The sequence below is a fragment of the Mustela lutreola genome, chromosome 10 (genome assembly GCF_030435805.1).
Source record: "Mustela lutreola isolate mMusLut2 chromosome 10, mMusLut2.pri, whole genome shotgun sequence".
Classification (NCBI taxonomy): Eukaryota; Metazoa; Chordata; class Mammalia; order Carnivora; family Mustelidae; genus Mustela; species Mustela lutreola.
The window spans coordinates 21,606,934-21,631,887 of NC_081299.1; the positions used below are offsets into that span (position 1 = coordinate 21,606,934).

The following is a 24,954-nucleotide window of genomic DNA, read 5'->3' on the forward strand; positions in this document are numbered from 1 at the left end:
CATTTGATTTTGGGTAAGTCACTTGGCCTCTCTGTGTCTCCATTTTCTTATCCTTAAAATGAAGGAAATAATAGTATTTGTTTTGAGGCTCTTATGAAAATCAAGTGAGCTATTGTTCATTTGAAGCATTTAGCACAATGCTTGGCACATGAAAGCATTTGATAAATGTTATTAGGTTATTGTGAAGATTAGATGGGAAATATCATATGTAAAACACCCAGACTAGGGTCTGGCTCATACTATGTGCTCAAAAAATGTTTATACCTGTTTTTATTATTAGAGAAAGTAGATGTCCCATGATGGAGCAAAGACTTGGTCCCACACTTATGTGAGTACCCATGTGCATGGGCACATACACACACATGCACAAAATACCCAGTTTTGCTTACGTTCTGTTTTCACTGTGACACATAGATCTACTTCTGTTGAAGACTCTCTAGGTGACTTTGAGCTGTTGACATTAGCTTCTCTACCAGATTGTTTCCTCTGAATTCCCTGGACAGCCTGGCTGGAAATCCTGGAGAATCATGTAGTAGGTCTGCCTCCTGGAGACTGGACTTAGTCCCCCCATTCATCCCAATAGCCCCCCTTTTCAGTCCAGGACATCAACTGTGTCAGCAGCCTTCTTCCTAACTGAAACCCTCTCCCCCCATTTCCTTCCACTTTCCTTCTTCCTCAGGCCTCCAGAATGATTTTTTAAAAATATTTTATTTTTTATTTTTATTTTATTTTTAAATTTTTTATTTTTTTATAAACATATTTTTATCCCCAGGGGTACAGGTCTGTGAATCACCAGGTTTACACACTTCACAGCACTCACCAAAGCACATACCCTCCCCAATGTCCATAACCCCACCCCCCTTCTCCCAACCCCCCTCCCCCCAGCAACCCTCAGTTTGTTTTGTGAGATTAAGAGTCACTTATGGCTTGTCTCCCTCCCAATCCCATCTTGTTTCATTGATTCTTCTCCTACCCACTTAAGCCCCCATGTTGCATCACCACTTCCTCATATCAGGGAGATCATATGATAGTTGTCTTTCTCTGCTTGACTTATTTCGCTAAGCATGATACGCTCTAGTTCCATCCATGTTGTCGCAAATGGCAAGATTTCATTTCTTTTGATGGCTGCATAGTATTCCATTGTGTATATATACCACATCTTCTTGATCCATTCATCTGTTGATGGACATCTAGGTTCTTTCCATAGTTTGGCTATTGTGGACATTGCTGCTATAAACATTCGGGTGCACGTGCCCCTTTGGATCACTACGTTTGTATCTTTAGGGTAAATACCCAATAGTGCAATTGCTGGGTCATAGGGCAGTTCTATTTTCAACATATTGAGGAACCTCCATGCTGTTTTCCAGAGTGGCTGCACCAGCTTGCATTCCCACCAACAAAAATATTTTATTTTTAAGTAAGCTCTACACCCAACATGGGGCTGGAACTTACAACCTTGAGGTCAAGAATCTCATGTTCTACCGATGAAGCCAGCCAGACACCTCCAGAATGATTTCTTTTTTTTTTTAAACAGAAAGATCAGATTTTCTTTTCCTTGCTGAAAGTCCTTCTGTGATTCCCCAATACTTAGATCCAGAAGCCACAGTTCTTTTTAGAACATAATGAACTACTGACATGCTAAAGTTAAGACTGTAAACAAAACAAAACAAAATGAAACAGTGATTCTATGCTGACTCTGTTAATCTCTAGCACAACTGCCATATGCTAAAATCTTTAGAAAAGTATATGGAGGAAAAGCACCACCTTTAAACAAAGAAAATTCTCTTCAACGTAATTAAGTTACCTTCTTGCAAGTTAGAAGGAGATGGCTATAGTTTGAATTCCATGGCAGAACCCCTCAGCTTAACTTGAGGAGTCCCTTGGTTTCCCCAAAGACACGGTTGGAGAACTACTGATTGAGGGGTTCAAGTCTACTTTTCACGCCTTGTATTCAATAGCCTCTGCACTCTGAGTCCCACACTGTTTTTATCTCCTGCTATAAGACTGTGCGTAGCCCATGATCCAACAGCACCTGATACCCACCTCTCTGAGCAATTCCATGTCTTGTATCTTTATTCACGTTTCTTCTTCTGCCTGAAATGCTCTTCTGGCCTTGCCTTCCTGGGAAATTCCAGGTTCAGATATCATTTCTTTGGTATTGTTTTCCAGCTCCCTAGGCTGAGTCAACCTTTGCTGCCTTTGTGTTTTCTCTGAATTGGTGTTATGGCCTTTAGCACACAGTCCCTTATTTGTTTACATGTCCACTTGCCCCTCTGGGCAAGAGTGGGTCACGTATGGTGCATCTCCATGACACCAGCACCCAATATGGGACTGGCCCAGGGTAGGTGTCATAAATATTCCATGAGTTGAAAGTAATTGAATTTCCTTACTACCTGGCCCTGTCTGCGGTGCTGTCTCCTTTTCCCCTAGATTTAGGCAGGTCACTCCAGGCCACTCAAGGCTTCTGGAAGTCTTTGATCTTTTCCAAGTGAAGCAGTGTTCATCTGTCCACCTGTTGCTCATGTTCTCCTTCTCCTCCCATGACGGTGTCTGCCCTGTAGTCTTCTCCAGCAAAAAGAGCAAGAGTGGGTGTGGAGTTGGTCAGGTCTAGATTTGAATCCTGGGCCTATCATTTACTAGTTTTGCGGGAAAGTGGACAAGGGCCACATAATTTCTGAGCCTCAGTGTCCACATAGAGGAACATGGGATCAATGGTAAACTCTTGTCACAAAGCTCTCACAGGAGTCCTCTGCAAACAGTATCACCTTTGGTGGTTTCTTCTATTCACTGGATTTCTCTCCTTGAGTTTCTTGTTCTGGGTAGTCCTTCCTGTCTCTTCCTGTATCTATCTGTTTCTTCCCCATCAACCTTTTCTTGCTTCTGACTTACTTCCAGTGATTCTCGCTCAAATTCTCTGTCTCTGTGGCCCCTTCTCCGGCTCATCAGGGCTCACAAGAGAGAGGACCAAGAGCCTAGAAGCCTTCCGCCCTGCCTCCTCCAGGTGCAGGCCAATCTCACTTGTGCCCCCCTCAGTGAGTAGCCAGCCTGCAGCGGAGGCAGGGCACGGGGAGGTCTTTGATAGACCTTGAAATCCTAGGCTCTATCCGGTGTCACTCTCCACTAGTTAGAACCATCGATCTGTGGGTCTGTCTCTATTTCTACAGTCTGTTATCCACTTGGCTCATCTGAAGACTTTTAAAAAAAAAGTAATTTTATTCTGTTTAAGGCCTCAATAGCTTCTTACTGTTCTTAGGGCTTAATCCAAATTGCCATAGTGTCTTGTATGCCCTCCCCATCCTGCCGGCCTCTCCAGCTGTATCTGGCTCCTCTTTCCTCCCCACTCCATTCCAGCCACCCTGGCCTGACTGTTCCTCAAACACACCAGCTCCTGCTTTTGTACAGGCTGTCCTCTCTGGCTGCTGTGTCCCTCCCCACTGATTGCTGGCTCCTTCCCTTACTTCAGGTCCCAGCTCAAATATTACCACTTCACTTACTCAGGAAATCCCTCTCAGACCCCCTTAACTCAAGTAGAATGTCCTCCCCAATTATTTATCACAACATTTCTCCCATTTTCTTTAGACTGCACATCTCGGATTGTAATGACATATTTTTGCATGTTAGCTGTTGGTCTTTTCCCTGAGAGTGTAAGCCTCATGAGGGCAAAGACCACGTCTGTCTGCATTCATTTATTTACCCATTCGGTATTTTTTTGAGCATCAACTACACATTGACACTAAGCTCTGGGATACAAGACAAAAGTCTTGCCCTTAGAGGGGCACCTGGGTGGCTCAGGTCATGATCCCGGGTCCTGGGATCAATCCCCACATCGGGCTCCCTGCTCAGTGGGGAATCTTCTTCTCCCTCTGTTCATGCTCGTTCTCTCTCTTGCAAAAGTAAATAAAATCTTTAAAAAAAACCCCAAAATAAATAAAACTGCAATAATCTCTTCCCCCCTCACTGTTTCTCCCTCCATTTCTCTGGTATATCTCTGTCCCAAATACAGAAGCCGTGGTTTATCACTATCTCATGTACCAGAGAATTTGCTTTCATGGCTGTTTATTGTTCTTGTTTTCCCACTGGAATGTAAACTCCATGAGGGTAGGAATTTTTGTCTGTTTTAGAACTCCACCTTGGCTTATAGGAATTGTTGAAAAAACGAATCACTATCTGGTATTTGTTAATTCGCTCCAGATGGGAGGCAGTTCTCAGCCTCCACTCAAGTTAAGCCAGATGGTCTTGATTCAGATCCTGGTGCCCACTACATACTGATGCACAACCTTGAAAAAGTCACCTCTCTGTACTGCATTTTCCTCAACTATGTAATGGGAGTAAAAATTAATAGTGGTGAGGATTAAATGAGTCTATGTGGGTAAAGTACATAGAAGGTGTCTGGACATAGTAATGGGCAACAAGTTTGGCAACATTGTACTGGGTAGAGCCCCAAATATACTTAACCTGTGTAGCCAGAGGTAGACAAGGACCAAGGAGAGTTAGTGATGGAGGCAGACTTTATGGCATGAAAAGGAATAATTTTCTAAAAACCAGCATTGTAAGGAGAAATAGATGAATTCACTACCATAGTTAGAGATTTCAACACTCCTCTGCCAGAAATGGACAGAATCAGTGGGCAATCAGTACAGACGTAGTTGAACTCAACACCACCATCAGTCGTAGACATCCATGGACTATGCCATCCAATAACAGCAGAATACACATTCCTCTCAAGCTCATGTAGGATATTCACCAAGATAGACCACATTCTGGCTCTAAAACACACCTTAACTTTAAAAGACCAGACTCGTACAATGTTTGCCCTCAGACCACAGTGGAATTAAACCAGAAATCAATAACAGAAAGGTAGCTGGAACACTCTGAATGAGTTGGAGATTAAATAACACATGGATCAGGGGCACCTGGATGACTTTGTTGAGTGTCCGATTCTTGGTTTTGGCTCAGGTCATGATTTTAGGGTTGTGAGGTCAAGCTCCTTATTAGGCTCTGCACTCAGTGTAGAGTCTGCTTGAGATTCTCTCCCTTCCTCTCCCTCTGCCCCTCCCCGCTGCAAGTGCACCCCCCCTCTCTTAAATAAATAAATAAATCCTTAAAAAAAAAAACCCAAATAGATCAAAAAGAAATGCTAAGAAATAAAAAAAAAATTTAAACTCAATGAGAATGAAAACACAACTTATAAAAATTTCTGGGATGCATCAAAAGCAGTGCTTAGAGGGAAATTTATAGCACTGAATGAAAACATTAGAAAGGAAGAAAAATCTAAAATCAATCAGCTAAGCTTCCACCTCAGGAAACTAGAAAAAGGAGAGCAAATTAAATACAAAGGAAGCAGAAGAAAAAAAATTAGAGGAATCAATGGAATTGAAAACAGGAAATAGGAAGAGAAAAATAAGCTCCACCAAAAGCTGGTTCTTTGAAAAGATCAATCAATAAATAAGCCTCTCATCAGGCTAAGAAAAGAACAGAGGACATAATTTACTAATAGCAGGAATGAAAGAGGGGACATCACTACAGATCTCATGGATATTAAAAGGATAATAAAAGAATATTATGGACAACTTTAAAAGCCAGCGTTTCCAAAGACCCAACCATTTGGTTTCAGTAGGTGATGAGCACTCTGTCCTTGAAGGTATGCATGAATGTGCATTTGGAGGGGTCTCGGTAAGCGGGAATGCAAGCATCAAAGGGGACAGGGAAGCAGAGTGTCTTTGGGTCTTATGTCCCCGAGAGCGCAATGCCAGAGCTAAGTGTGGGCAGCGAGAATGCTGGCTTGAGAAAGTCGGTGCTGGGTGAGTGTGGAGGCGGTGGGCCTCAGGGCCCGGCCCGGACCCGACCGAGCTGGGGTTGTGGGGTTGGTTTGCGGGAATGGGGGAGGGGCGCGCCGGGGCAGTCGGATACCGGACCGGTTGCAGCGCGAGCGGCTGCCAGCAGGGGGCGCCGCGAGACCGCGGAACCCGGGGCCGGGCCTGACGTCAGCGCCCCGCTTGCTTGGGCTCCCGCTCTGGACTCGGCGCCAGTCCCGCTCCGCGCCGCGCCGCTTCGCTCCGGCTCCGGCTCGCCTCCGGCTGGGCTCGGCTGGGGCTCTGGCGGCGGCACCTCCTGCGCCCGGCCCCGGGGCAGGCGGCGGCGCACCATGGTCCGCGCCCAGGCTCTAGTCCTGGCGCTCACCTTCCAGCTCTGCGCTCCTGAGACCGAGACTCCGGCAGGTAAGCGCGCGTCGGTCCGACCGAGCTTGCCCCGCGGAGCCCCCGGGGCCCATGGCGTAGCTCTCAAGAAAGTGTAAGTGTTAGGTGACCCGGCGTTCCAAGCCTGCTCCCTGTGTGTGTCTGAGTGTTGGATGTGCGACCGGGGGCTCAGGGTGTTGTGTGTCCGTGAATGTTGTGTGTCCGTGAGTTATGTGTGCATGGAAAGGTACTGTGTGTGTTGTGCGTCTACGAGTGTGTTGGGGTGAATGTTGTGTGCGTCGAGGCATTGGGTGTGCGCTGTCTTGTGCGCCTGCCAGTGAGTAGTGTTTGTGCGGCCAGTAGATTGTGTGTGTGCATCTGAGTTTGGTTCTGTGGCCGGAGTTGTGTCTGCGAATGTGTTGCATTTGTTTGCATTTTGTATGTCGTGGCAGGTAGTGCTGCCTGTTATGTGTCCGCGAATGTGCTGTGTGTTTGTGTTATGCGTGTGACCGGGAGTGCTCTGTGGATTGTGCCCGCGTGTGGATCGGGGAACGCGTGTGTGGTGTGTGTGCTTGTGAGGTCCATGTACGTGTGTGAAGGCGTGGGAACGGGTCCGGAACGTGTGTGTCCGTGCACTGTGTGCGCGATGTGTACGTGTGGGAGTGTCTGGGGTTGGTGGTGTGCGCCGCCGGGGGTTGCGTGGGTCCGAGTGAATGCCAAGTGTGCCGGGAATGCGTGTGTAGGAGCGTGTCTGGAGCGGATGTGAGTGTGTGAGTGTGTCCGTGCGTGCTGGCTGCGTGTCCAGGAATGTTGCGAGTGTGGTGCGCGCCTGGGCGGTGGCTGAGTGTGTGCCTGGGGCCCGGGGCCGCCCGAGGGGGCGGTGTCTGGATGTGTGTGTGTGTGTGTGTGCCCCGCGTGTGTGCGTATGTGGCGCGCGGGCCCGGAACAAGTTGTCGCGGCGGCGCCCCCTCCCCTCCCGGATCGGGCCGGGCCTGAGGCTCGGGAGGGAGGAAGGGGGCCCCGGAGCCGCCGACTCCGACATGTCGGGCTGTTTGTTGTTTCGCAAGTTCTGCGCGGCGCTGGCGGCCGGCAGCTCCGAGGCGGCGCTGGGGCCGCGGGGCGCCCGGGCTGTTGGCGGGTTGGGCCCGGCGCGGGAGGCGGGCACCGGGGGCCGGCGGGCGGGTGCTGCTGCGGGGCTCGGCAGTGGCTGCACCCGGCGGGCGGTGGATGGGGGTGGGGGGCGCGGCGGGCGCTGTGGCCGGGCGGGGCTGCGACGTCCGGGCGCGGGCAGGGCCTGGCCTTGGGGCGCAGGACGGCGCCCCCTCCCGTGGCGGGCAGGAGGCACCGCGGACACCGGGGTCTCCTGGGACACTCCCTTGGCCGACTCCGCAACTTTGTGCTGCCTCTCGGCCGGTCCGGACCGCGGTGTGTGTGAGTGTGTACGTGTGTCTCCGTGTTTCTGTACGCTGTGCGATCGCGCGGTGTGTGTGTGTGTGTGTGTGTGTTCGCGGATCTGAATGTGCGTATCCGGAGCTTGTGTCTGTGTGTCCGTGTGTGCCGTGAACCGTGTGTCGGCTGTGTTCGTGTGTCGGCTGTGTGCGTGTGTCTGACTCCCCCGCCCTCCCTTCCTTCCCTGGGGCCTGGGATCCTGGACTGTGGCCCCCTCCAGCGGAGTTGTACTCTACCGGTCCCCTGGGGCAGGGGTGACCCGGTCCCCTCCCGCGGCCTCATCCTCTCAATCTCCACCGTTTGGGTGTCTCCAGCTTGGTACCCAGGGCGCGGAGTAACGGGGAGACGCCCCAAGCAGAGATCAGAGCCAAAGCACGTGCTGGGCCACCTTGGCCCCGGAGAGACTCCCCCTGGCCGCTGGCCTCGGAGAACTGGCCTCCCCGGAGTCGAGTTCCCCGCCCCGCCGCCCCTTCGGGCCTCTCCGGCAGACCTCCTCTTGCTCCCGCAGCCGCTCCTGCTGTTGGCTGGGAGCTGGAGCCTGGCTTCCTCTCCCTCTCCAACCCCTCCCCAGCAACTTTGCTCCTCCCCCACCCTGAGATCAAACCGGAAGATTACTGTGCCCCCCCTCCACTCCTCCCCCCTTGCAAGAACCCTCCTGTGCTCCACCTCTTGCCAGCAGCGGGGAGACTGTTAAGAGCTGAGGTATTGGATGGGAGTGAGACCCTGAGCAAGTTACTTCCATTTCTGGGGTCTTGGTTTCCTCATATGTCTTATGAGTATCATAATAATGGTGCATAGTACTTGGTAGATTGTAAAGTAAGGCTCTATCTGTGAGTGCCAGGGAACAAAAGATGGTTTTGAGGACTGTTACAGAGCCCCAGAAACTGTGATTTGAAGCCAGGGGGGGCCTGGGTTCAAATTCTACCTCTGCCACTTGCTGTCCTTGTGACCTTGGGCAAATTACTTTACTTTAAAGTTCCGGCATCCTTGTAGCTATTACCTTTGGGGCTTCGTTTATAAATAAACACTTTGTAGAAGGGGTACAATCTATCTTTGCCCCCAACCTGCGTAAGATCAGCCCAGCTCCCTGAATGCCTCCTGTATCCCCTGCCCCACCAAAGGTAGGTGTGGGATGTCTAGTAGGCATGCAAATCTGGCCATAATTTATTCCTCTGTGTTCTAGCTCATTTTGTCCTTTTGGTTCCTGGGGTTGTGGACAACAGGAATGAGGGAGAGGCTGCCTAGTGGTTTCAGGTTGGGCCATAAAGGCTTGTCTGAGCAGCTGGATGGAAGGTAACGGATGGAAGGTATTCTCCCTGGGGCTGGGGGGGGGGGCAGGATACGCAGCAGGAGTGGTGAGAGTGGCCAGGGTGGTGGGTGCTGAGCTCCTGCCCAGCTCAAGTCTCAGAGAAAATTCAAGGTGGACAACTGCTTGCTTTGAGGCATGCTGCTACTCTTCCATGCCGTCATCTGCTAAGCTAGACTTGTGGGGTGGTTTTTTCCTGCAGGGCTGCGTTAGCTAGAGTTGCTAGGGGTGCCTTGTGCCCTTCCTTCCTCCCGCAGCTCCCTTCTGTCCTCCAAGCTGTGCTTTCCCCTAGAGCTTTCTAATTCCACCTCTTCTCCTGGTGAACTTCTGTTCTTCCTTCAGGTCTCAGCTCAGGCATCATCTCCTCCCTGAAGCCTTCCTTGGTTACTTACTCCCTGTTCTAGCTCAGGGAGAGTGGGGGTTGATGAGATTTTTTTCACAGCATTGTAATTATTGTAATTACAGTTTATTGGTCCTTTCTCCCTTACAGACCATGAACTCTGTGAGGACAGAGACTGGGTGTTTAGGTCACTTCTAAGTCCTTAATGTCTGGTTCAAGTTCTGGCCCACCAGCACTGAATACATGTGGCAAGAAAGAATGAATGAGGTCCAGTGGGTCAAGTTCTGAGCTGGAGAAGCCAGATGGGGGCGCACTGACTCCACTGAAAGTAGAGATTAAAGAATTCGGTTTTTCCTCCAGGAATCTGGAAAATTCTGCCGGGGGATGGTGTTGTGTGTGGAAAGGCCACGTACAGAGTCATCTGGGAGCTGTGAGTTGGGGAGGTTGAGTCCCTGGAAGAGACTGAAGAGATCGGTCTCCGGCCTGTCATTCCCCCCACTCTCCAGCTTCCAATTCTGCCTCCAACCCCGCCCCCCAGCAGCTGGCAGGCTGTCCTGCCCCCAGGCTCAGCCTTTGTGCTGGAGGCCTCTGCAGGTGGTGCGAGGCTTGGAATCCCAACCGTCAGTTGGAGCTGAGCGTCCTGGGAGGAGGGAGGGCAGGCCCTGCATCAGGAGGGGGAGACTCCCTCAGTTCTCTGTCCCAGATCCTGGAATAAGCAGGTGGGGTCGAAGCCTTTGTGCCAACAGCTTGTGAGCTCCAGGGAGGGGAGCAGGGCTGCTCCCTGTAGTGACCCCTGCAGGTGGGGTTATGGGAGTCTGGCTGAGGGGTGTGCAGGTGTGATCCAGGGCAGTCAGAATGAGATGAGGGCTGTGTATGTGTGTGATTGTATGATTGCAGCCTGGCACACAGGACATATGTATGGCTTGTCAAGGTGTCTGGCCATCTGGTTACCCTGTGGCAGGATCTGAGTTTGGAATAGGGAGGTGACCAGCTGTTTGGATCCCTGGAGAGCCTGCTGCTAGGGTGTCTTGGTATCTAAGTGTCAAATTCCTGGAGTTTGGGTGCAGACCTCTTTGGGTGGGTGGCATCTTAGTATCCAGATGGTCCCTAGACCAGGCTGTGGGAGGATGGCCCAGTGTCTCTGGATCTGGAGGTGGGTGTACTCAGGTGTCCGTCAGTCCTCAGGTTCATGGGCGCTTAAGAACGGGAGTGTCTCTGTGTTGTGTCCACATGTGGGGCTGTCTGAGTACTTGGATGTCTGGGTGTGGGGTTCCCAAGTGTCTGGATATTGGGCTGTGGGGTATCTGTGTTCCCCAACAGGGAGCCCATGCATTAGAGTATCCAGGTGTGCGTGAGTCTGGGTGTGGGGTGCCCTGTAGTCGGAGTTTCTGTCTCCAGGAATGGGGTGTGCATGTGTTGGGTAGAGAGTGTCCTGGTGACTGTGTATAGCTTTGTAGCAGGGCCTCTGCCACTCCGCTTCTGACACCCTTTTCCTTGGGGGGTTGCCGCCCCAATCTCCCTTCAGATCCCAAGTATAAGAGCTTCTGTGAAGGCCCCCTAATGCTTCTGCTTCTCCGTAGTCAGTCTAGAGCTGATGCTCAGTAGAACTTCCTGCAAATAGAACTTCTCACAATGATGGAAATGTTTTCTACCTGCCCTTTCCAATATGGTGGCCACTTACTCACATGTGGTTATTAAATGTAAATTGGTTAGAATCCATGAAAATACAAACCACTGCCTCAGTCACATTTGCCACATCTCAAGTCCTCAAGAATCTCGTGTTGCTAGTGGCTATTGCATTGGTCGGTGCAGGACCAGACGTTTGTATCAGGGCAGAAAGTCCTATGGACGGGGCTGTCCTGGAGGTGTGAGGCCTGGACACTTCTGGGGGTGGAAGTGGTCTGATAGAACCACCACTCAGCAGCCATTGAAGAAGGTTTTGTTGAGTCCATGTTCCCTTCCTCCTAGCCCATCATTTCTTGCCTGGACTATTGCAGTAGTCCTCCTTGGTCCGCATTCTGTGGTCAACTCTCTAGCACTTCCAGGACTTTGTACATGGTTCGTGCCCTCTCAGTGTTTGCATTGATGTGAACCCTGGGGTACACAAGGAAGGCTTGGAGCAGGTGGAGGGTGGAGCTGGGCTTCAGAGGGCAGTCACAGATGGGGGCCAGTATGCTCCCTGGACTTGGTCCGGGCAGGATGGCCATTGCCTGAAGAATGGCTAGGGGAGGACTTCTGACACGGACAGTGTAGAAGACGCTGTTGCTGGCTGGCTCAGGAAGTCTTGGGGGCAGATTTCCAGGACGCAGATCCCAGGACTTAGTGGAGGATCAGAAGGATGTGGAAAGCAAGGACTCGGAAGGGTCCCTGAGGTTTTGGAATAGAGTGTAGAAGCTGGGTGGAAGGATTGGGATGGGGAAATTGGGAAGGGGTATGTTTGGGGATATTTGATGACTAAGATCACATCTGGGGGCAGAGTAACACCTGGGGCATGGGGGACAACTAGGGATGAAGATATATCTGGAGGCTGGGGACAGCTGGGGCCGAGGGGACAGACAGGTGGTGTTGGGGGAACAGCCGAGGGTCGGGGGACAGATGGAGGATGGAGAGAACAGTGGGGCATGGGGCAGTTGGGGGATAAGGGGTGACAACTGGGGGCATCTGGGTGGCTCAGTTGGTTAAGCATCCGACTCTTGATTTTGGCTCAGGTCAGGATCTCAGGGTCATGAGATCAAGCCCTGCATGGGTCTCCGCACTGGGTATGGAGCCTGCTTAAGAGTCTCTCTCTCTTGGGGCGCCTGGGTGGCTCAGTGGGTTAAAGCCTCTGCCTTTGGCTCAGGTCATGATCTCAGGGTCCTGAGATCGAGCCCCACATCAGGCTCTCTGCTCAGCAGGGAGCTTGCTTTCCCCTCTCTCTGCCTGCCTCTCTGCCTACTTGTGATTTCTGTCAAATTAACAAATAAAATCTTAAAAAAAAAAAAAAAAGAGTCTCTCTCTCTCACTCTCCCTCTGCTTCCCCTGCGCCTCCCCCCCACCCGCCCCACCACAAGCATGCACATTCTTTCTCTCTCTTTGGAAAAAAAAAAAAAAGAGGTGACAACTGGGAGGTGTCAGAAAGTTATGTGGACCACAAGGAGAGATGGGTCTCAGCTGAAAGAGTGGGGGATACGCTGCTCAGAATGCGTATATATGTGTGTCTGCATGTGTGGACATGTACACCCTTGTGGTTGTGCGTGTGTGTAAACATGTGCTTTACCTCCAGTGTGGTTAAGGGCACGGGCTCTGGGTCCTAACGCGAGCCCCACCACTACTAGCTGTGTAACACCTGGGCAGGTTACTTGACCTTCCTGGGTCTTTAGTGTTCTCATCTGTGACATCAGGTAATTATTTAGCACACTGCACGGAGTTGCCAGGAGGATGTATTTTATACACGTAGGTATGTAGTTAGAATGGGGCCTGCTACCTAGTCAGTACTGCGTTAAGTACCAACAGTTATTAAGCCTGTGAGTGTATGTGCGTGGGCATCCTGTGTGCTCAGAAAAGTTTGTTTTTGGCTTCTGATGAAGTCCAGGCCCTGGAGGAGGTCGAGGTGGGGAGGGCAGCAGCGACCAGCCAGGTTGGTTGCATCTGGCTCGCCTCTCACCTCCTCCCCGCTGTTCTTCACCTCACTTCCTGCTCACCCTGTACCAGGGCCTATAGTCCAAAAGGTCCCCCTCTCTGTCTCTGCCCTGTCCTGCCCTGCACCGCCCTGCCCTGGGCTGGGGGCCAGGGGACGTGCTTTGATTGCCCAAAAGCTTTTCAGCAGAATCAGAATTCATTGTCTGCCTGCCAGCACTTTGGGGCCCTGCTCGGATAGAAATACCTGGACCATGTGCTCAGTTCTGGCCGCCTGTCCAGCAATGGCTTCATCCCGTGCCCTTGGAGAGTCACTGGGGTGGAAGATGTTGGGGTCAGGGGACGGGGTGGAAGGAAGTCCCCAGGGCAGACGAGGCCTCAGCAGCCAAGCCGTGGATTAGCCAGCTCAGACTGGCATCGCTGGAGGCACAGGGTTTTCCAGGAGTCTGGGCGTCCCTTGCTGTCCAGTGTGTCACCGCATGCGCGACCTCCCCGTGTGGCATTGGCTGTATGCCGTGTTTCTGCGTAACTGCACTGCATCACGGCGCTGGCCCACTGTGGGCGGATGCTCTCTGGGGTTCCTGGGCCCATGGTGTCCTGGCACTATGCCGCATCTCAGCCCTGCCCCGCGTGACTGTGCTGGGATCCTGTGTTGTATTGGCTATGTGGACACTCCCGTGGGTCCGTGCCCTCCACCTCCACCTCTGCCATGTCTTCCTGTCCCACACCGCCACCCTGCATGTGTGGACTCTCTAGGGATCTGGGGCTAGCTCCCAGCATTCGGCCACTGTGCAGTGCCAACAGATGGCAGGCTCCGGCCACACTGCCTCTCTGCGTCACGTGCCTCTCTGCACTGCACAATTGCAGTGGGGATCTGCACTGTGTTGGCTACGCGGCTTTTCCTGAGTCTCTGGGCACAGCTGCTCTGCGTCCCACCTTTGCACCCTACCAGCACCGCACGCCTTTGTTGCATGTGACGCTTCAGTCCCACTGCTTTCCTGCACTCCGCTGGATAGGGGCCCTCCGGCCAAGCTCCTCACACGACCCTGCACCATGGCCACCACCACGCTGCCTCTTAGGGAGCCTCAGCCTCTCCTGGGATTCCCGCTGGGAAGTCTGCTTGTGCCCTTTCCCCCAGGTTCCTGTTGGCAGCCGCAGTTGAGCAACCTCTTTGCCACGAGCACCCGCCCTGCTCGCCCCTCTGCCCTGCATTGCACACTGCTCAGTCTGTGCTCATGCTGTGGCTCGGAGCCGCTTTCCTGGGCTCCAGGACTGGCAGGTTTTGCAGGTAGCACCTTTGCACGGTCTTTAGCATAACATCTGCTCATCTGTGCACGGCACGGGGTAACCACCCTGAGCCCTGAGTACTGCTGGTGCTCACGGCTGGGTTGTGTGCACAACACTGGATTTTAGGACTCCAGAGCCCTTGCCTCTAGTTCACCATTCTGCACGGCATTTCTGTGCCACTTTCTACCCCTGCCCTTGAGTCTACACGTACTCCGTTCCCGGGAACTGTACTGAGTTTGTATTCTGGACGAGGCTGCCGCGCCCAATGGTTCCTTCCGCCCCACACCCCTGTGTCTCTGTACTGTTGTGCACGCCTGCACCAGACACCTGCCTGCAGTGAGAGGTCACGGAACACCAGTGAGGTCCCTGGCCCTGTGTTAGTGTCTGGAGAGGGAGAAGAGCTGGTAGGGCTCGAACTTTGTGCCCTGGCATTCCTCCACGCAGCTATTACATGGCACCGAGTGCCAGCCCAGTGGGTCACTGGATGCACTGTCTTGGTGCGCTGTGCCTCTGTGCAGACCTGGGTTGGAGGTGGTCCCTCTGCACTGGTTCCACCATGCCGCACCGGGGGCCAGTACCGGGGTGCATGCACGCCATGTGCTCTGCTCCGCTGTGGTGTATGACCGTGTTCCACCTCTGTAATGGGCAGAGGTGCTGCCCTGTACCTCCGGCATACCACGCTGTGGCACCACACATCTCTCTGTCTCCATGGACTGCAATAAAGGGCAGATTTTCCCACCACCTGGGTTTGTGCCTGGCCCTCTGCCTCTCTGGTCGGCTGCATTGTCTTTTGTGATGACGCAGAGTGTCTGCACTGCAGGGGTCTGTGACCTCTTTGCCCCACGTACCTCTGCATGGCACAGCTCCCTATTCAGCCCTTTGCTTCTGCGGGGTGTCAGGCCCCGCCCCGCCCCTTCCCCTTCTACCACCACCATGGCAGCCCTACCACGAACCTTGGGATTTATGGTGCATGGCGATCAGGGTGACGGGGAGTGTGTCTGGCCTAAGGTCCCCCCACTCTAGTTGGCTTCGTTCTATCCTCAGCTGAGGTGGAAGGATGTTGGCATCACCATGCCCCGTGTTGGCTCCTGGAAGGAGTCCTAGCTCAGATTTTTCTCTCTGTGGTCCTGCCTGGATGATCTTCCTGGCTGCGGCCATGCTGAATCCTGGGTGATTAGAAGGTGGTCACCTCTGCCCTTAATTAATTACTCATTGGTTATTCGGGGCCCAGGGAACCTGGGCTGATGTCTGGATGTATCGATCTGGGCAAGAAAAGCAGTGAAATGCACTGGGCCAGGTCTCTGGGTTCAAGTCATGGTGCCTGAGCCTGGGTGGGGTTGGTTGGCGTCAGACTAGTTGGGATCATGGGGTTGGTGAGTCTAGCCACTGCTGGCCATCTGCTATATACACAGGGCTTGGGGATGGGGTTTGGAGGCCAGTCTCTGACCTTAGGAAAGGAGAAGGTGGGGTTAGATGGACCTGACGCTGGAGCTGTAGTTGGGGTAGAGAACACAGGATAGGGCTGGGTTGGGCGAGAATGTCTGGTGGTGAGGCCAGTGTTGGTTCCAGGGTTGGGCTGAGTTACCTAGCATAGGGATGTAGCTTCAGATGATGAAATAGACCAGGGCTGTCACTGGCTTTGTGTTTGGTTTCCCTGGGCCAGGGTTGGGGCTGTGCCTATGACTGGGTATGATCCCAGCCCCTAAACTTGCAGTCTGGCAGTAGAAGTTATGTTTCTTTTGGGGCCACCCTTGGGAACTGGATGGTCTACTGACAAACCAAAGAGAACAAAGATCTCATTGCAAACAATCTCTGTTTACCTAGGGTCCTTCAGAAAATACTGGCGGTGGCTGGAAGCCACAGTTGGCACAGAGCACGGTTCCTTGTCTGGTGGGGAGGAGTCTGGTGCTCACACAGGGGTGCACACACACACACACACACACAACTCCCATCTCCCCCACAGCTTATACTCTCCTCCCCTGTAGGCACATGCTTAGCACTGAGTGTGCCCAAATGCTCTGCATGGGGATCTACGCCTGCACACCCCCAACGTCACAGCACAGTGCCTGGGGGACCCACACTCAGAGACCCATGGTTGCCCTCACAAAGCTCTGCCCCATAGTCTCTCTCTGCCCTCACATTCTTCTTCTTCTTCTTCTTCTTTTTAAGATTTTATTTTACTTATTTATTTGACAGAGAGAGTGAGAGAGCACAAGCAGGGGGAGCAGAAGGCAAGTGAGAAGCAGACTCCAGCTGAGTAGGGAACCTGATGTCAGGACTTGATCCCAGGACCCCGGGATCATGACCTGAGCCGAAGACAGATGCTTAACCATCTGAGCCACCCAGGCGCCCAGCCCTCACATTATTCTTGCTCGCATGCATACTTGCATGAACGGAACCAGAATTCTAGATGTGGAAGTAGTAGCCCTAGAGGTCGCCTGGGTCCCCATTGTCATTTCATAGGTGAGAAAGCAGCAATTCAGAGAGGGCAGGTCACCTGCTGCTGGTCACACAGGGAGTTAGAGTCTCAGCGGGGAATAGATCCAGGTCTCCTTCCTGCCAGCTGGGTGCTCAAATTCTATACCAGGCTGTCACTCTCACAGCCCTGCACACGCGCGCGCACACACACATGTTGACACATGGAAACACGTGCACATGGAGATGTGGAGACCCTCCTGCTGGGGAGGCCCCTTTCCCACACTCTGACTCTTCCCGCTGAGGTTGCTTTGCCCCTTCCATCGCCCCATCAGAGCCCAGCCGGATGTGGATAAGCCATCCTCCTGCCTTCCCAAATTGTGGCTGACGGTTGCCTCAGCAACCGCCTGCCAGATTGGGGAGATTAGCTGAGGAATGTAGCTGGGCCAGTTGGAGCTGAGGCTGGGGGAACCGGTGGGGGTCCCGACTTGATTCAGCCCACCCTCTGTGGGAGGCGGGGACAGAGATGGGGTACCCGTGGCAGAGTCTGGTTTTCTCCCTGGCCCTAGCCTGGCTGAGACTGTGTCCCTGAGGCCTGGACTAGGCTGGGGGAAGGGAGCGTGGGGCTGCAGGCGTGCGTGCGTGCATGCGTGTGTGTGTGTGTGTGTGTGTGTGTGTGTGTTGCTTCCTCTGGGTGCGACTAGAGTGTGTGCCGTTGGCATCTTGGATGGGGACCTGAGGCTTCTTTCCTCAGCAGTCCCGGACATCTTACTGTGGACCGCATGGGGGCTCTTCCCACCAAGCTCCCTCCAGATCCTGTGCCCTCTGGAGAACACACCTGCCTTCTTCCTGGCATAGAGGTTGTCTCACTGTCTCACCTGAAGCCTGCTCAAATACCTGCTCAGCGTTCCCAATTCTAAATGAGGCCAAACTTCTCACCTGGACACAGAAGGCACTCCCTCCGTGGTCTGGCCTTGACCTTCCTTTCTCTAGCCTTCTCTCCCCTTGCTTGGATCAGGCTGAGCTCTTCCCTAGACGAACTGTGGACTTCCCTGGACTAACTGTGTGTTTATTCCTTGCCCTCCTTTGCTCTGCTCAGATACCCTTCGGCCCATCTCTTCTGGCCAGAATGATGACCATCCTTCCGGGCCCTACTCAGACGCACCCACCTCCAGAAAGTATTTCTCCTGAACCCTCCTTGTGGCCTTGGCCCTTCTCTGCTTTGTCTTATTCCAACACCCCCACTCAGACTGGGAGGTCCCTGAGGGCAGGGCAGAATCTTAATCATCCTTGTGCCTCTAATAGTGTCAGCCTGGGACCTGCTTTGTACTTTCTAGTGGACGAATTTCCTGTGAATGGAACTGAATGAACACATGTGGCTAGCAGAACACCGGGGCCTTATTCTGTCTGGACCTAATCTCCTTGAATAAAGATAGGTGACTTAAATCCCAGCTTCTGGTACTTAGAGCGTGGCCTTGGGCAAGCCGGCTCATCTCTCCATGTCTCATTTTCCATCTGTAAAACAGCAATAATACTAGTACCGACCTTACGAATTACTATGGAGTTTCCTGGGCATGGTGGCAGTGGCAGCCATCTCATGGTGGTGTTGATGCGTGTGCGTGCGCGTGTCTGGGGCCTGTGTCTGTGTTGACAGAGGCCAGAGGGGGTTCCTGCTACCATTCTTGCTTTGAATCCAAAGTCTGATCTCATCCCTCCCAGGTTGGTGGCCTCCAGCAGGAGTTGGGTCTCTAGCAGGAGCTGGGACTTAGTTTTGGGGCTGTGGATCGTGAGCCATCCAGACTGGAGGGGATAGGGTTTTCCTTAGGACCTAGGAGGCCTGATGGTTCCCACCCCAGAGTGAGCTGCGGAGAATGTGGGGAGAGGGCTCTCACGATGAGCCTGAACCCAGAGGTATTATCCCCTAAGGGCTATAGTTGGAATTGGGCCTGGCCCAGTGGCACAAGGCTGAGGACAGACATGGACCAGGGAGGGGGAGTCATTCTGCTTAAGGGGACACTGTGGAGGGAGAAAGTCAGCCAGGGAGGTTAAGCTGGCTGATATCAGTTGTAAGAATCATTATTTGGCAGGGGTCAGGGAACACGCTGGCCAGGGTAAGCTGGCCTGGGACTGGTCAGGCAATCGGGTGGTCATTCTGGTCGAAGTCAGGTGGATGTTGTTGGGACCGCATGGCCAGGGAGAGTCAGCTGGGGGCCACTCTGGCTGAGTCATCCTGTCTGGGGGCCGCTGACCTGTTGTGGTCTGGGAATCCTGATAGCTCATGTGTCCTGGCTGAGGTTGGACAGGGGGAAGTCAAAGAGCTGGCACTCCTGGGCTTGCCCCATGGCCATGGATGAGACATCCTTGGGCAGCTATCTTGTACTTGAACCTGCCTTTTTAAAGGAGTAAGGAAGGGCCTGAGGCCCACCCAGGCTCTAGATCCTGGGCTTCCCTTTCCAGCAATCCCTCTGCCTTAGGGAGGCCTTGGCCAAGAACCGCTGGAGCAGACTGCAGACTCAGCTCAGGCTGAAGGAAGTCAGTGGTCCGCTCCTTCGGGAAGCCCTCCCTGACCATCCCTGTGGGCCATGGCTTCCCTCTGTGCTGCGCTGTGGGTCATTTTCTGGAGGGAGAGTTGTTAAAATTTCCCTCCCACAGGACACAGGGCATGCTGCTGATTTGGGCTTTTCTCACAAAGAGGCAAAGAGCACAGTCAAGGTCCTGCTCCAGCTCTGGAGAAAGGCTTCTGTTATTTCATCGCATCCACTCGGTGCTAGCCTCATGCCCACATCTCATTGTTTTACACTCTGAGGGGGTGCAGGAAGAGGAACGGGAGACCCCCCCTGACTGTGGCGAGCCCCTGCATGCCCCTGCATGCTGAGTGTGTCCCTCTCTGCTACTTCAGGTGATCTGCGTGACAACCGAGAGAGGTCCCTGTAGCAGGTGACACAGCAGAGCACCCCAAAGGGGAGTCCCTGATGCGGTGCAGGGGCCTGCCCGGCATGTGGCCCTCAGCCCCCAGTTTCTCTTTCTTCTTTATTTCTCTTCCATCGTCTTCTTCTTCTTCTTCTTTTTTTTTTTTTAAAGATTTTATTTATTTATTTGACAGAGAGAAATCACAAGTAGACGGAGAGGCAGGCAGAGAGAGAGAGAGAGGGAAGCAGGCTCCCCGCTGAGCAGAGAGCGCGATGTGGGACTCGATCCCAGGATCCCGAGATCATGACCTGAGCCGAAGGCAGCGGCTTAACCCACTGAGCCACCCAGGCGCCCCTCTTCCATCGTCTTCTTGAGCCCGGGAAGCAGCTAGGATGCGCTCCTTCTCCTAGTGAAGGAAACACAAGTTCCGCAATCTGATTGATGTGGGTTCGAGTCCTATTCTTTGGCTCCGGTGGGCTCCAGGGGCACCCGTGAAGGGCCATTTCCGGAGAACTTGCATGCGCTAGGCCTGGTGATAGGCACATCCCCGACAACCCCTTGTGCAAAGATGGAAACTGAGGCTTGGAACAGGAGGTGACTTGCCTATAGTCGCAAGGGTTGGCAAATTGCAGAGTCAGGATTCAATCCCAAGTCTGTCTGATGCCACCGCCCGCTCACTTACCTGCCCTGGGATACTGTGCACAGAGCCCTTCATCCCCTGGGGCCTCCGTCATGTCGACTGTCAGATGGGGTGGCTGGCAGGTACCTTGCATGGGGCCTGGCCTGACGTGTCCCTGCTTCCTCACCGCTTGGCCAGGCCTTTTCCCAGGTCCCTGAGGCCTTGGACTGCCCACAACGGGCCCTCTAGCACCGCGGTTTAGGGGGGTGGGCATGGGAACCAGTTTGCAGTGTCTTCCCCCCCCCAGTGGCATTCTGACATTTACTAGGTGCCTGACTCAGGGCTCTGATGAGCTGAGAACCATGGACCTCATTACCAGGCAGAGGACTCACATTGGATTCTACCCCGCCTTCTTCCCTCCTTCCTCTTCTCCTTTCCACTATAAATACTCGATCCGAATCACGGGACGCTGCTTCTCTAGTCATACGTGTGGCCCTTTCCTGTCCCAGGCGGGTAGGCAGAGACCTGACTTGGGTGATTGGGTGACAAGTGACTCCCTGAAGCTCACCTGTGGGGCAGGAATCATAGGGGTCCCTGCCTCAGGACCTGAGGCCTGAATGAGATGCCATGCCGAGAGCTGGTAGCTAGCGCCGTGGAGGGCTTAGAATGATCGGTGGCCATTGTTACTGTGAGGGAGAGATCGTCAGGGCTGGCTTTTTGGGCTCACAGCCTGCCAGTCCTGAGCTGCGTGCCCTTAAGACCTTAGTTTCCTCGTCTGTAAAATGGGGATAATTCCACACCTGATCTCCTGAGTGGTGAAGCTCTAATGATGTAGTGATAACGTTAACTGGTTTTCCTGGGGGAGGGTCTTTGGTGGGTGGTTGAGCAAGGTGGGGTCCTGGCAAGTCCTGGCGGGGTGTGGGTGGTGTGGGGAGGTCTTGATATTGGTGGAGACAGTAAGAAGAGGGAAAGGGTTGGAGGAGGGAGAGTTTTGTTGGAGGGAGGGAGCAGTGGAGAGAGACCCAGGAGAGGGAGGGATGGGGGGGTGGGCCTGGGTGGGAGGGTGCAGTGGGGGCCCCTAGAGGGGAGCCCCAGGAAACTTCCTGGCCAGGGGTTCTTCCCTAGCCAGGACTAACCAGGCCTTGCCTTCACAGCCGGCTGCACCTTCGAGGAAGTGAGTGACCCAGCAGTGCCCTGTGAGTACAGCCAGGCCCAGTACGATGACTTCCAGTGGGAGCAAGTGCACGTCCACCCTGGCACCCGGTCTCCAGCGGATCTGCCCCATGGTGAGCCTCCTCCCCACCACCATTTCTCTTTCCCTCCTTCCAGTTCTAGCTCCCTGCTGTGTGCCCTTGGACATGTTCCTTAACCTCTTCGGGTCTCATCTGCTTTTGCATCTGTAATGACAAACATGATACTATGAATGTGGGGCTCTGTGGACGCTGTCCAATTGTGTGTATCAGGTAGTTTTACCTGTAAAATGGGTGCGGGTTCAAGTAATCAAAGGCACTTATAGCTAGGATAGTTAAAACCCACTTCCCATTATTCCGGCTACAGGTTAGCTCGGGGTCCACCCTACTCCCTTCAGGTCTTTCTAAGCCCCCCCACCTTCAGGGAGGCTCTCTTCTCCCTGAGAGCCTCTGCATCCTTGACTTCCAGGATGTGAAGATGCTGATTGAGCTGTAACCCGGGGGGCTGGGTGTTGCAAAACCAACCTTCCTCTGCCCCCTTCTTCTTGGAAGTCCCAGATCCTTCCCAATTTCTACCTTGCTCTGCCCTGTTTCAGGATGAGGCACTTCTGGCATCGTGAGCACTGTGATGGGAGTCAGGAGCCTAATCATGTGGACTGTAGTCCTACTCTGATGATGGCCCCTAGTATACTGGTTCCAGAGTCACGAGGACTGGTCTTCAAATCCTGGCCTTATCAGCTGTGTGACTTTGGGCAAATCACTTAACCTCTCTGAGCTTCCATTATCTTAACCGTAAAGGGGAGAGCCCAGCAATCCATTTCATAGGGTTATTTGATAATGTCTACAAGGTGCCTAACACGGGAGTGGCATGTAGGCATTCAATTAATGTTTAGTTGCTATTATTGGAGGTATTTGAGGGGGTCCAGTTACCAGCACCCCTTCACTGGGTGCAGAATCAATGGGGCATCCAAAAAAGGATAAGACAGATGGAGGCTAAATTATCAACTTTATTTGCTTAGGTTGGAAGACACAGCATAATATGAGAACAAATGGGCTTGCTGCGGGAACCCCAGAAGCAGAAACGTCAGGATGTCCTCACCTGTGCCCTGTCATAGTAGTGGGTCAGGCCCTTTGCTACTCAGCTCACAGCATGGTTGCAATTGCACCTGCTCTCAGGAGTTTGGGAAGAGTCAGCAAAAGTTCTCAGTGGTGAGGCCAAGACTTGAAGCTACCAGAGGGGCCCTGCCCAGCCTGACACGGGCAGCCCTGAGGGTCGTCACCTACCGCTCACCTTGCCTCCTGGAGGCCCCTGTCTCCGCCTCTTGCCTTTGTGCCCTCCCTGGGGCCCTTCTCTCTGCCTTTGCACAAACAGCCCTCAACTCCTTGTTTGACCTCTGTGCTAGCCGGTATCCAAGTCTGACCTGTGTGACTGATCTGTAAGGTGCCCACCATGGCAGGGACCTTGTGTGGGCTCTGCCTCTCTCTCTCTCACACCTGCAGAGCTAGGGGAGAGAGAAATTTAGTGTTTAGTGCGGGCCTTGTGCTGGCTCGTGGGGCTGCAGTGGTTGGCCAGAGGGCCACGGTCTCTGCTCTCTTGGTACTTCTATTCTAGGGAAGGGAGTTGGGGATGGAGGGAGAAGGAAGAGCCACCTGAATGAAGGGAGGACATGGAAGAGTGAAATGAGGAAAAGAGAGGAGAGAGAGGGGCAGAGGAAGCCAGAGGAAGAGGCAAGAACAAAGTGTCAGACTGAAAGGCAGAGAGACACACACAGCTGCTCACAGGGAGAGGAGAGAGGAGGAGGGAGGAGTAGGACAGGCCCCACTGTTGGGGGCCAGGATGTACCGCTTTCTGGGTGGGGATGGGGACTTGGGGGTTCTGTTTACTACCCCACCAGGACTGATCCAGGGGCTACCTTCACAGGCCTCTGGCTCACAGAAATGAATGAGATCCCCTCCAGTGGAGTCCCTGGGGAGCCCTCCCAGAGCAGGGAGCCTCGTGGTTTGGGATCTGAATGAGCTTGTGTTGGCTGGTAGCCAAGCCTGGGAGGAGGCAGCGCTGGGTGGCTGTGGGCATCCTCTTGGCAGCTGCTGGGGCCTTCTCCCCACAAAAGGGAAGCCATAATCCTCCAGCCAGGTCCTGAGGAGTCCAGCCCACTCTTCTCTGCCAGGCCCCCTCCACTCCTCTGCCCATGCACAGCCCGGATCTGGATCTGGGGAAGGAGAGTTCTGCCTTTCTCCATGTTGCAAATCAAAAGAATTGTATCCCAGGCATTTAGACCCAGGGTGGGGGCTGGAAGGGAAGTTAGAGTCCTTTCATTCAGTCTCTGTTCTACACACTCATTCAGTTTGGGTTCAGACCTGTGCTGGGGACCCAGTGGAGACCTGGAGGCATCACAGGCTGCTGGGGAGACAGACCTACACTTTATTAATGATCCAAGGGCCAGGAGAGAAGCCTGTAGGGGGATAGGGAGGGAGGGCTTCAGAAAGGGGAGCTTTCGAGGGCCTGTCATGTGCCAGATTCTTGACTCCAAGATAAATGACCTAGTTAGTTTCTGCCTCCAAGGGCAGCTCAGCACATGGGGAAAGTCATGGGTCAGCATGAGCTTGGACTGTGATTGTAGGTGGTGAGGGGCCATAAAGGGTTTTGAGAGAGTCACTTTTGTGTGTTTTTTGCTTCTCCAATTCTCTCCTCCGGGGAACAGATGCAGGGAGGTGAAGAGACTCAATCTAGTGAGTCAGAGCTGGGACCAGAACTCAGAACCCTTGACTCCCAATGAGTCCAAATGTCTGGAGTCCTTTGTTTCTGCCCCCTTCTTCTACTCACCTGACCTTGGTCCTCCCCAAGCCTCCTTAGCTCCTGCCTCTTCCTCTTTTCTTTCTAGGCTCCTACTTGATGGTCAATGCTTCCCAGCATGCTGCAGGCCAGAGGGCCCATGTCATCTTCCAGAGCCTGAGCGAGAATGACACCCACTGCGTGCAGTTCAGCTACTTCCTGTACAGCCGGGATGGGCACAGCCCGGGCACCTTGGGCATCTATGTGCGTGTCAATGGGGGTCCCCTGGGCAGTGCTGTCTGGAACATGACAGGATCACATGGCCGTCAGTGGCACCAGGCAGAGCTGGCTGTCAGCACCTTCTGGCCCAATGAGTATCAGGTAGGCTGGGTTTGGTCTGTGGTCAGCCTGTGCTTAGGGGTGGGGGTAGAGCGGTGTCAGCCTGAGGTCAGAGTATGCTAGTGACCAAGGTTGAAATTAGTCTGTGTTCAGCATCAGGAGTCAATATGGGGTCAAGGTCAGGGGTCAGTCTGTGGTCAGCATTGGGTTATTCTTTGCTGCTGTGGTGCAGATTTAGCATCAGAGATCACTGTCAAAGGACATAGTCAGTGGCTGGAGTCAAGGGTGAGTTGGAACAGTGCTGACCTGGAAACCCTGCCTGGCTGGGAAAATTTTTCCTGCTTGAAGGTAACCGACCAGAACTGGGATGGAACCTCTGGCCTTGACCTTGTTAGCTCTGGCTGCTGACTCTCCCTTCCCACAACTAGCACACTTGGTAGGGAAGGTCATTGTGAGTTGAGCTGACCTCTGCTGGTTGAGGAGCCTGAACTGGAGCAGAGCTAAAGAGGTCCCTTGTGGGCACCTCCCCAGGTAG

The 24,954-nt window shown here is 53.4% G+C and overlaps 1 protein-coding gene across 10 annotated transcripts in view; it reads left to right on the plus strand.

Moving 5' to 3' along the window:
• Positions 1–6,026: 6,026 nt before the first annotated feature.
• The window catches only part of PTPRU (protein tyrosine phosphatase receptor type U), a 77,405-nt gene continuing 58,477 nt past the window's right edge, over positions 6,027–24,954 (plus strand). For 9 of the 10 annotated variants that reach the window (XM_059136122.1, XM_059136126.1, XM_059136124.1 and 6 more), the window contains exons 1-3: positions 6,028–6,218; positions 21,272–21,403; positions 24,190–24,461. In XM_059136122.1, coding sequence (XP_058992105.1) covers positions 6,146–6,218; positions 21,272–21,403; positions 24,190–24,461 — 477 coding nt within the window. In that variant the 5' untranslated portion in view covers positions 6,028–6,145. Of the gene's footprint in view, positions 6,219–21,271; positions 21,404–24,189; positions 24,462–24,954 lie in introns of all 10 variants that reach the window. The other variant, XM_059136123.1, reaches the window with a different exon arrangement.